Source organism: Myotis lucifugus, unplaced genomic scaffold (assembly GCF_000147115.1).
Source record: "Myotis lucifugus unplaced genomic scaffold, Myoluc2.0 scaffold_23, whole genome shotgun sequence".
Classification (NCBI taxonomy): domain Eukaryota; kingdom Metazoa; phylum Chordata; class Mammalia; order Chiroptera; family Vespertilionidae; genus Myotis; species Myotis lucifugus.
In genome coordinates, this window is record NW_005871071.1 from 3,015,868 (window position 1) to 3,027,015 (window position 11,148).

Sequence of the window (11,148 nt, forward strand, 5' to 3'; positions counted from 1 at the left end):
GGAGCCGGGAAAGGGCGACTTTCGCCAACTCCGCTGGGCAGTGGCTTCGCCGCCCGGTGCTGCAGGTTTGGGCCCGGCGGCTAAACTTGGCCGAGGGCTGCCCACACTTTCCCGGAGGCACTTCCTTCCGCCCCGGCTGCCGCCGACTTGGGTTTGGTGATCTGTGCGCCGGGGACCGAGAACCCGCTGGAATAATGGTCGGACCTCGCCTCTGCGCGGACAGGCGGGAGGCGGGGTCAGTGGCCGGGAGTGAGGAGCGAGCGGGGGAGACGTCTGAAGGGTAATGGTAGGCGCACAGGCATACCTCGTGTCGTTGCGCTCTGCTTTATTGCGCCTCGCAGATATTGCGGGTTTGGGGTTTTTTTCTTTCCTTTTTTTGTTTTTTTACAACTTGAAGGTTTCTGGCAACCCCGTGAAGAGCAAGTCTACCAGCGCCATTTTTCTAACAGCATTTGCTCACTTTGTGTGTCACGTTTTGGTAACTCGCAATAGTCTAAACTTTTTCATTGTTGTTATATTTGTTACGGGGATCTGTGATCAGTGATCTTCAATGTTACGATTGTAATTGTTTCGGGGCGCTGAGAACTAAACTCACAGAAGACCACGAACTTCGAGCTTAGTAGATACATGTTTGTGTTCTGGCTGCTCCCCAGCCAGGCTCTGCGCCGGCGGGCTCCCTCTCCTCCCGCCCGACTTCCTCCTCCCTGACTTACAGCGACATCGGAACTGGGCCAGCGGGTAAGCCGGCAATGGCCCCTAAGTGTCCAGGCGAAAGGAAGAGTCGCACGTCTCTCACCTTAAATCAGAAGCTGGAAATGATCAAGCTGAGCGAGGAAGGCCTGTCGAAGGCCGAGATCGGCCGGAAGCTGGGGCTCCTGCGCCAAACCGTGAGCCAGGTGGTGAACGCGAAGGAGAAGTTCCTGAAGGAGCGGGAGAGCGCCACGCCGCTGAACACGCGCATGATCCGCAAGCGCAACAGCCTGATCGCCGACATGGAGAAGGTCCTCGTGGTCTGGATGGAGGACCAGGCCAGCCACAACATCCCCTTGAGCCAGAGCCTGATCCAGAGCAAGGCCCTCACGCTCTTCAACTCCATGAAGGCCGCCAGGGGGGCCGGGGCCGCGGAAGAGAAGTTCGAAGCCAGCAGAGGCTGGTTCAAGAGGTTCAAGGAGAGAAGCCGGTTCCCGAACCTACACGCTCAAGGTGGGGCCGCCGGTGTCTTAGCCGACGAGGCGCTGCTTCTCGTGGATGAGCAGAGGAAGTGGCTCCTTGAGATGGAACCTACTCCCGGGGAAGACGCGGTGAAGATTGTGGAAATGACAACGAAGGATTTAGAGTATTACATCAACCTAGTGGACAAGGCCGCCGCAGGATTTGAGAGGATTGACTCCAATTTTGAAAGAAGTTCTGCTGCGGGTAAAATGCTGTCCAACAGCATCGCGTGCTACAGGGAAATCCTTCGCGAAAGGAAGAGGCAATCCCGGCAGCAGACCTCCTTGTTCACGCATTTTAAGAAATGGCTCCGACCGCCCCAGACTCTAGCAGCCACCGCCTTGCTCGGTCAGCAGCCATCAACTTCCAAGCAGGACCCTCCGCCAGCAAAAAGATTACGACCCACTGCAGGGTCAGATGACGGTTAGCATTTTTTTTTTTTAGCAATAAAGTATTTTTTAATTAAGGTATGTATCTTTTTTTTTTTTTTTAACATAATGCTGTTGCACACTTACTGGACTTCAGTATAGTGTATACAACTTTTACACGCACTGGGACACCAAAAGCTTTGTGTGACTTGCTTTATTGTGATAGTCCCTTTACAGCAGTGGCCTGGAACCAAACCTGCAATATCTCCGAGGTATGCCTGTAATGGTCATTATAAATGTGTTTATGCGGCATTTCACTGTCTGGGTGATCACACAATAACTATCTGTTGAACGGAGTAGGCAAGGTAAAGATGACTTAGCCTGTTGCATGGATATGGAAAATGAGGTTCAAAAAGGTAAAATGACTTGGTCAGGGTCAGTTAGCCAGCTGGTGGCAGAAGGGTCATTATCGATTTTCCAAAGAGCAAATGGCTTCTTCTTCTTTTTTTTTTTAACACTTAGCAGACATTGATCCAAAGTATGATTGGTGACGTTGTGATTTATCTAGTTAATGGTAGAGTCCAGGAGAAAACAGGTTTTTCTTTCCCAGATTAGTTTATATTACATTTTAGTAATATTAAGGGCAAGCTAGTTTCTAGTATCATTTCTGCCATTAATAATTTTTGTGACCTTCAGGGTTGGTCTAGGAGGCTATGAAATATTGTTATAATAATGGGAATATGTAAAACTTTTACTCTGCTTTCCTCATTCATAAACACCTACCTAGTTTCTCCAGAGACTAAGATGTCAGCAAGGAATATAACTTTCCCAAGAAGTGCCAGAGTCTTAACTCCTCTGTTGTTAGAAGTAAAACCATCCAAATCTCCGTTATATTTTTGTCAAAAATGGATGGCAAATGATTTAGATTTGATGTCTACTTCTACTTAATAAAGCATCAAAGGAAATCCATGCAATTTTTAGCCTGTTTTAAAAGACCATTGTATTTAATAATACATATTGCCAAAAATATGATAGTAAAGATGGGCTAATAATGAAAGGTAACATTACTCTGTCTCCTACTTCCAGATCGGACTGGTATGCCTTAAAGGCATAAAGAATATGGCTCAACCTTGTCTCACTTCTGCCCTTTTAAATTATCCATTGAGAACATTCTCTCATAGGATTTAGCTTTTACACCATCCCCTAATGCTCATTTTCCATACTCCCTAAATATATGTCTTCCTATTTTAGTTAAATCAATAAGTAGTATTTACATATTATGAGGAAACACTGTTCACTCTGGAACAAACTAGTGACTTGAAATCTTTAAAAAGTATCTTGTACTAATTGCTTTGTTTTCCATTTTCTTTGTACACAGATCTGAAGAGATTTCCTGAGTGGAGTTTTTCAGAACCATCTTTGTACCGTGTGGCATTTGTTAAAAAACATGTTTGGGAGAGTGACTCTTCCACAAGCGCTTTTTGCTGGCATCCTTGGAATTGCTGGAGGGATATATATTTTTCAACCAATATTTGAACAGTATTCCAGAGATCAGAAGGAATTAAAAGAAAAGTTGAAATTGGCAGAGGAATCCGAAAAGAAGAAAAGCTAATACTACAGCGAGTTGAACTGTAATTGCTTAAAGTTCCATTGAAATGATATGTTGACTATAAATAGTCTCATAAAAACTTCTGAAGTACATATTAAACATAAATAAATCCTAATGATGATTTTTAAAACTAGTATTGTCAATCTTAATGTTTACTGTACTTTTATTTGCCATCTTATTTCTTTTCATTGGGACAGATTAATAATTTCCTTTTAAGTAAAAATGAATATTGGAAGGGATATTTTATTTCCTAGAAATATTGTATTTTATAAAATAGCTGGGAATGGTATTTACAGTAGTGTTTGTAAATGAAGTGAATCAAGTTGTCCACCACAGGCAGAATGTCTCTTTAAGAAAAAAATGTTTTTATTGATTTCAGAGAAGGAGAGAGGGAGAGAGACATAGAAACATTAATAATGAGAGAGAATCGTTGATCCATGAGCTGTCTCCTGCAGGCTCCCTACTGGAGACCACGCCCACAACTCGGGCATATGCTCCAACCAGGAATTGAACCTGCGATCTCCTGGTTCGTAGGTGGACACTCAACTACCACGCCACACCAACCAAACAGAATGTCTCTCAATTAGCCTACAGTTAGCCTTCAACTGCAGCCCTGTCTCATCCCAGGCATAATGGAGGAATAAATTGAGAATTGGGTTGGCTCAGATCAAATGAGGTTTTAGAGGGGGTATATGGTGTTATGTAGGGTGGCAAATATGACACAGATCTATTTAACCTGCTAAGCAAATTTGCATTAATATTGGTGGTTAGGGAAGAATTAATTTGTTATGAAGCTATTATTCATATAGCTAAAGGGTGTTTTGAGATTGCTAAGAACGGATACGATATTTTTTGTTTTTTCTTTTGTTTATGTTGTATTTTTTGTGTTTGGTTTTGTTTTTGGATACTACTTTTTAAAAAAATATATTTATTTGCCCTGACTGGTTTGGCTCAGTGGATAGAGCGTCGGCCTGTGGACTGAAAGGTCCCAGGTTCGATTTCGGTCAAGGGCATGTACTTGGTTGCGGGCACATTCCCAGGAGGAGGTGTGCAGGAGGCAGCTGATCGATGTTTCTCTCTCATCGATGTTTCTAACTCTCTATCCCTCTCCCTTCCTCTCTGTAAAAAAATCAATAAAATACATTTTAAAAATAAAATAAAATATATTTATTGATTTTAGAGAGGAAAGGAGAGGAAGAAAGAGATAAAGATATCAATAATGAGAGAGAATCATACATCTGCTGCCTCCTGCACTCCCCCTACTGTGGATCAAGCCCACAACCCAGGCATGTGCCCTTGACCAGGAATTGAACCTGTGACCTCCTGGTTCATAGGTCGATGCTCAAACACTGAGCCATGCTGACCAGGCTAGATACTACTTTTTAAGTTAATATTCTTAAACTTGTATTTTCAGTGAGAGCTACAAATGTACACATGTACAAAGTGCTTTTAAAAAATCTGATAGTTGAAAGTATTACATATGTCCCCTTTTTCCCCCCACTGACCCCTGCCCAGAGGCCCCACCCCCAACCCCAAGCTTTCACCACCTTTTTTGTCTATGTCATGGGTTATGTATATATATTGCATACAAGTTCTTTTATCTCTTCCCACCCACCCACCCTCCCCGCCTTTCCCTCTGAGATTCGACAGTCTGTTCCATGCTTCTGTGTCTCTGGATCTATTTTGTTCATCAGTCTATTTTGTTAAATTAGATTCCACATATGAGTGAGATATGTGATACTTGTCTTTCTCTGACTGGCTTATATCACTTGGCATAATACTCTCCAGGTCCCTCCATGCTGTCTCAAAGGGTAAGGGGTCCTTCTTTTTTACTGCTGCATAGTAATCCATGGTTTAAATGTACCACAGCTTTTTTATCCACTCATCTACTGATGGGCACTTGGGCTGTTTCCAGATCTTAGTTATTGTACCAAGTGAAAATTATCCATGCATACATTGATATAATCAACACAATAGTTTAGTGAGCTTTTGAGACTTTTTCTTTAATGCATATAAAAATATATATAAATTTAAATTAATGTACTGGTATCAATTATCTGACAGGTTTGGTTTTGCTTGGCTACAGGTAGACTGGGGTTCTGCTATATATGTCTTCCGATTGTGGGACGTAGGCTCAATGAGCAGAACTCTAGGATATTACAGAATATAGGATTGAGAGAAACTGAGAGGAAACATGGAATTGTAAACTTCTGCTCAATTGTGGCAAATAGCATGTCTTCTCACATTCTGTTGGTTTAGAGCATGCCATGTGGTCAAGTCCAAAGTCAAGGGCAGGTATATAGACTTCCCACAGGATTCACAGTCAAGTCACATGACAATGGGTAGGAATACATAATCCTATTATGGCAACTAATATAATCCTCTATCTACTGGTAACATCAAGTTAATTTTTTTTTTAGTAAAGATACTGTAGCCATTCAAATCAAAGCCACAATGAGATATCACTTCACATATATTAGGATGACTACAATCAAAAGACAAAGTGAGTGGTGGCGAGGATGTGGGGAAATGAAAACCCTCATTCATACACTGCTGATGGGAATGTAAAACTGTAGCTGCTAGGAAACAGTTTGGTGGTTCCTCAAAAAGTTAAACATAATGTTCCCATGTGACCTAGCACTTCTACTTCCAGGTATATACCTGAGATAAATAAAAACATGCCCACACAAAAATTTGTACATGAATGGGCATAGCATCATTATTATAGTAGGCAAAAAGTAGACATAATCCAAATGTCTACCAGCCGATGAATGGATAAACAAATTGTGGTATAGCCATACAATGGAATATTTTTTTAAATAAATCTTTATTGTTCAGATTATTACAGTTGTTCCTCTTTTTCCCCCCCATAGCTCCCCTCCACCTGGTTCCCACCCCACCCCATGCCCTTACCCCCCCCCCGACTGTCTTTGTTCATAGGTGTAAGATTTTTGTTCAATCTCTTCCCGCACCCCAACACCCCCTCCCCTCCACAATTCAGTCTACTCCCTTTCTATGCCCCTGATTCTATTATATTCACCAGTTTATTCTGTTCATCAGATTTTTTATTCACTTGATTTTTAGATTCCCTTGTTGATAGATATGTATTTGTTGTCACTTTGTTGTTCATAATTTTCATCTTTACCTTTTTCTTCTTCTTCCTCTTCTTAAAGAATACCCTTCAGCATTTCATATAATACTGGTTTGGTGGTGATGAACTCCTTTAACTTTTTCTTATCTGTGAAGCTCTTTATCTGACCTTCAATTCTAAATGATAGCTTTGCCGGGTAGAGTAATCTTGGTTGTAGGTTCTTGCTATTCATCACTTTGAATATTTCTTGCCACTCCCTTCTGGCCTGCATAGTTTCTGTTGAGAAATCAGCTGACAGTCCTATGGGTACTCCCTTGTAGGTAACTAACTGTTTTTCCCTTGCTGCTTTTAAGATTCTCTCTTTGTCTTTTGCTCTTGGCATTTTAATTATGGTGTATCTTGGTGTGGTCCTCTTTGGATTCCTCTTATTTGGGGTTCTCTGCGCTTCCTGGACTTGTAAGTCTATTTCTTTCACGAGGTAGGGGAAGTTTTCTGTCATTATTTCTTCAAATAGGTTTTCAATATCTTGCTGTCTCTCTTCTTCTGGCACCCCCATAATTTGGATGTTGGTACGCTTGAAGTTGTCCCAGAGGCTCCTTACACTATCTTGATATTTTTGGAGTCTTTTTTCTTTTTGCTTTTCCGGATGGGTGTTTTTTGCTTCTTCGTATTTCAAATCTTTGACTTGATTCTTGGGATCCTCTAGTCTGCTGTTGGATCTCTGTATATTATTCTTTAATTCAGTCAGTGTATACTTAAATTCTGATTGGTCCTTTTTCATATCCTTGAGAGTCTTAATTTCTCGGAGGTTTCTAGAAGGTTCTTCAGTAACCTTATAACCGTGGTTTTGAACTCTATATCCAGTAGTTTGCTTTCCTCCATTTCTTTCATTTGTGACCTGTTTCTTTGTCTCTGCATTATGGCTGCTTCCTTGTGTTGATAGAGTGGTCTTGTGTGCTAGGTGTCCTCTAGGGCCTAGTGGCTCAGCCTTCCCAATAACCTGAGGTGGACACTCTTGGTGCACCCCTCTGTGGGCTGTGTGCACAGTCTTGTTGTAGTTAAGCCTTGATTGCTGTTGGTATCACTGGGAGGAATTGACCTCCAGGCCAATTGGCTGTGAGGACCAACTGTGTCTACATTGGGAGAACTTCTGTGCTGGAGACACCCTTATGGGGCAGGACTTGCTTCAGTGGGTCTTTGGTGCTCACTGAGTCTGCCCCTTGAGTGTGTCGCTTATGGATGTGAAGAGTTGTAATCTGGTATGGTCTCACACTGACCACTGGGTACACTGGCTCTTGTATTTCCAAGGAGGTGCAAAGTTAGCCACTGCCTGAAGCCACCCAGCAGGAGCTACAGAGAGATCTGCAGATTTCTCCTCTTTGTTTGGGGTTTGGAAATGCCCAGATGAGGCCCAGCTGTGAAGCAATGCAGGCTGCTGCTGCCAGGCCTTGGGCCTTCTTTTGGAAGCTTTGGAGCTCTCTCACCCAGCTGCAGTTTGTTAGGTTTTAGGTTGCAAAAGGACAGGCCATTCATATGCAAAAGCTGCTGTGCATAGCTTGGGTGGGGTTGTAAATTGGGTGGGGCGGGGGTCTCGGGGAATCACCAGGGCGGAGCAAACAGCAATGGCTGCCAGTCAGTCCTGCCCTGGAGAGGTCTCTGTGTCCTGCAGCCCTGTGCAGGAACAATGATCACTGTGAGCACCCCTGAGAGAAAGCCGCCCTCGTGTTCCCGCCCGATGCCAGACAGTCCAGATTCTCCCCATATGAGTCTGGGTCCCCAGAGTCTCACCCAGAACTGGAGTTCAGAGCAGTCGGGACCTTGTATCTCCCTCACGATTGAAAAAAACAACAGCACACCCTGTTGCCAGCCCGTTTTGTGTGCGCCTCTGCACCTGCGCACCTGCACACTCTACAATCTCAATGTGCTTTGTGCTTTTTTCTTTCCTTCTAGTTGTAGAACTTCCACTCAGTCAGCTTTCCCATGGTTCTGGATGATATATTGTCTCTCTTAAGTTGTAGTTTTGATGTGGTTGTTAGAGGCAGCAAATACAGGTGTTTACATATGCCACCATCTTGGTTGTCTTTCATACAATGGAATATTAACTCAGCTCTAACAAGGAATGAAATATGATGCATAGTACAACATGGATAAACTTTGAAAACATGAAAGAAGCTGGGCATAAGAGTGATTCTATATGTATGGCATGTCCAGAACAGGCAAATACATAGAGACAAAATAGATTAGTGGCTACCAAAGACTAGGGGAAAGAAGGGATAAGGGTTGACTGGTAATGGATATAGGGTTCCTTTTTAGGGTGCTAAAAATGTTCAAGAGCTAGATAGTGGTGAGCATACAACTTTTCGAATATATAAAAAACTACATAATTGTACACTTTAAAAGGGTACCATAAATCTATTAGCTGTCACCACAGATCCCTATTGGTCAAGACACCCTGGTTGTACTCCACCTTTGCTTCCCAGTATAGTGTTATGTCTGTCATCTGTCCTTTGCCCTTCAGAAATTATTTTATTTCTAATTGATTCTAGGAAGCTCTGTCAATGTCAGTCCATAAAGGACAACTACCACTGAGCTTTTCAAAGATGTCAGTGGCCTCCTCAGCAATTCGTGTATTTTCACCAGTGCCTCAGTGAAGGCGTATCATCAGGGCCTTCCAGGTAACACAGTCAGGTGGTGGTTTCTCCAGTCTCATTACAAATCCATTCTAACCCCAAGATCAGGAGTACAGGATAGGGAGAGAAAAAGAGTTAGAGGGGAAAGCCAAGACAATAAGCCAAGACAATGATAGATTATCAAAGGGCCACTAGATTTGATCCTGGGGGATTTTCTAAAGAGACTTTTAAATGTTTAAAACTGTTTTGGGCCCTGACCGGTTTGGCTCAGTGGATAGAGCATGGGCCTGTGGACTGAAAGGTCCTGGGTTCGATTCCGGCCAGGGGCATGTGCCTTGGTTGCGGGCACATCCCCAGTGGGAGGTGTGCAGGAGACAGCTGATCGATGTTTCTCTCTCATCGATGTTTCTAGCTCTCTGTCCCTCTCTCTTCCTCTCTGTGAAAAATCAATAAAATATATTAAAAAACACTATTTTGGAATAATTTTGCACTTGGAGAAAAGGTGCAAAAATAATAAAAGGAATTTTTATATACCTGCTATACAAAATCTAGAAATATTAACATTTTATTAAATTTGATTTAATCTCTCCATAGTTATGTATATACAAACAAACACACATTATTGTTTTTCTAGACCCATGAGAATAAGTTGCCCACATGATGCCCTTTATTCCTAAATATTTCAATGTGCAAGTCCTAAAAACAAGAATATTCTCTTTCCTAATCCTATATAATAAAAGCCTAATATGCTAAGTGTCTGACTGTTCGTTTGACCATTCGACCAGTCACCATGATGTGCACTGACCACCAGCGGGCAGACGCTCTGACCAGCCCGATTCTTGCTGCTGGGGTCCGGCTGATCCGTACTGGGTAAGATGGTCTGGACATGCCCTGGGGCCCTCCTGCAGTCCCTCCGCAGCCTCTAAAATATTTCTTCTAATTAATTTCTCTTCAATGTGCATGAATTCATGCACCAGGCCTCTAGTCCTATATAATAAAAGCCTTATATGCTAAGTGTCTGACCTATCAACCAGTTGCTATGATGCATACTGACCACCATGGGGAGGATGCTCCAACCTGTAGGTTAGTTTGCTGCTGGGGTCTGGCCGATCCGGACTGGGCAAGAAGGGCTGGGCACATCCTGGAGCCCTCTCATGGTCCCTCCCCAGCCTGATTGTGCACCTGTGGGATCCCTCAGCCTGGCCTGCTCCCTCTCGCAATCTGGGAGCCCTGGGGGATGTCAGAGAGCCGGTTTCAGTCCGATCCCTGCAGGCCAAGTGGAGGGACCTTACCAGTGCTTGAATCTGTGCACCGGGCCTCTAGATACAGTATAATGATCAAGATCAGGAAGTTAAGGTTGATGTATTATCTAATCTCAGATTTTATCCAAATTCTACCAAACCCAATTAATGTTCTTTAGAGCAAGAGGTGATTTTTTTTCTTTTTATTTATTTATTTATTTATTTATTTATTTATTTATTTATTTTATTGCTTAAAGCATTACAAAGGGTATTACATATATGTCCTTTTTTTCCCCCCCGCCCTTGACAATACCCTAGCTTCCCCTACCCCCCAGTGTCTTATGACCATTGGTTTTGCTCATATGCATGCATACCAGCCCTTCAGTTGATCTCTTAACCCCCTCCCTCCTGCCCCCCAACCCTCCCCGGCCTTCCCGCTGCAGTTTGACAATCTGTGTGAGGCAGCTCTGCCTCTGTATCTACTATTGTTCAAAAGTTTATAATGGTCTCTATTATCCATGAATGAGTGAGATCATGTGGTATTTTTCCTTCATTGACTGGCTTATTTCACTTAGCATAATGCTCTCCAGCTCCATCCATGCCGTTGCAAATGGTAAGAGTTCCTTCTTTCTTACAGCAGCATAGTATTCCATCGTGTAGATGTACCACAGTTTTCTAATCCATTCATCTACTGATGGGCATTTAGGCTGTTTCCAGATCTTAGCTATGGTGAATTGTGCTGCTATGAACATATAGGTGCATATATCCTTTCTGATTGGTGTTTCTTGGTTTCTTGGGATAATTCCTAGAAGTGGGATCACAAGGGGCAAATGGGGAGTTCCATTTCCAGTTTTTTTGGGGAAACTCCATACTGTCTTCCATAGTGGCTGCACCAGTCTGCATTCCCACGCAGGAGGAGAAAAAGGGTGATTTTCTCCACATCCTCCTCCAGCACTTTTTGTTGGTGGATTTGTTGCTAGAGGCCAGGCCTGAGACG

The 11,148-nt window shown here is 43.0% G+C and overlaps 1 protein-coding gene across 5 annotated transcripts in view; it reads left to right on the forward strand.

Annotated features, from left to right (window-relative positions):
* The window catches only part of PIGBOS1 (PIGB opposite strand 1), a 30,247-nt gene extending 26,925 nt beyond the window's left edge, over nucleotides 1-3,322 (forward strand). For 3 of the 5 annotated variants that reach the window (XM_023751629.1, XM_023751630.1, XM_014453427.2), the window contains exon 2: nucleotides 2,959-3,322. In XM_023751629.1, coding sequence (XP_023607397.1) covers nucleotides 3,028-3,192 — 165 coding nt within the window. In that variant the 5' untranslated portion in view covers nucleotides 2,959-3,027 and the 3' untranslated portion in view covers nucleotides 3,193-3,322. Of the gene's footprint in view, nucleotides 1-9; nucleotides 287-1,538; nucleotides 1,680-2,958 lie in introns of those variants that run through there. The other 2 variants (XM_014453425.2, XM_014453428.2) reach the window with 2 other exon arrangements.
* Nucleotides 3,323-11,148: the final 7,826 nt, after the last annotated feature.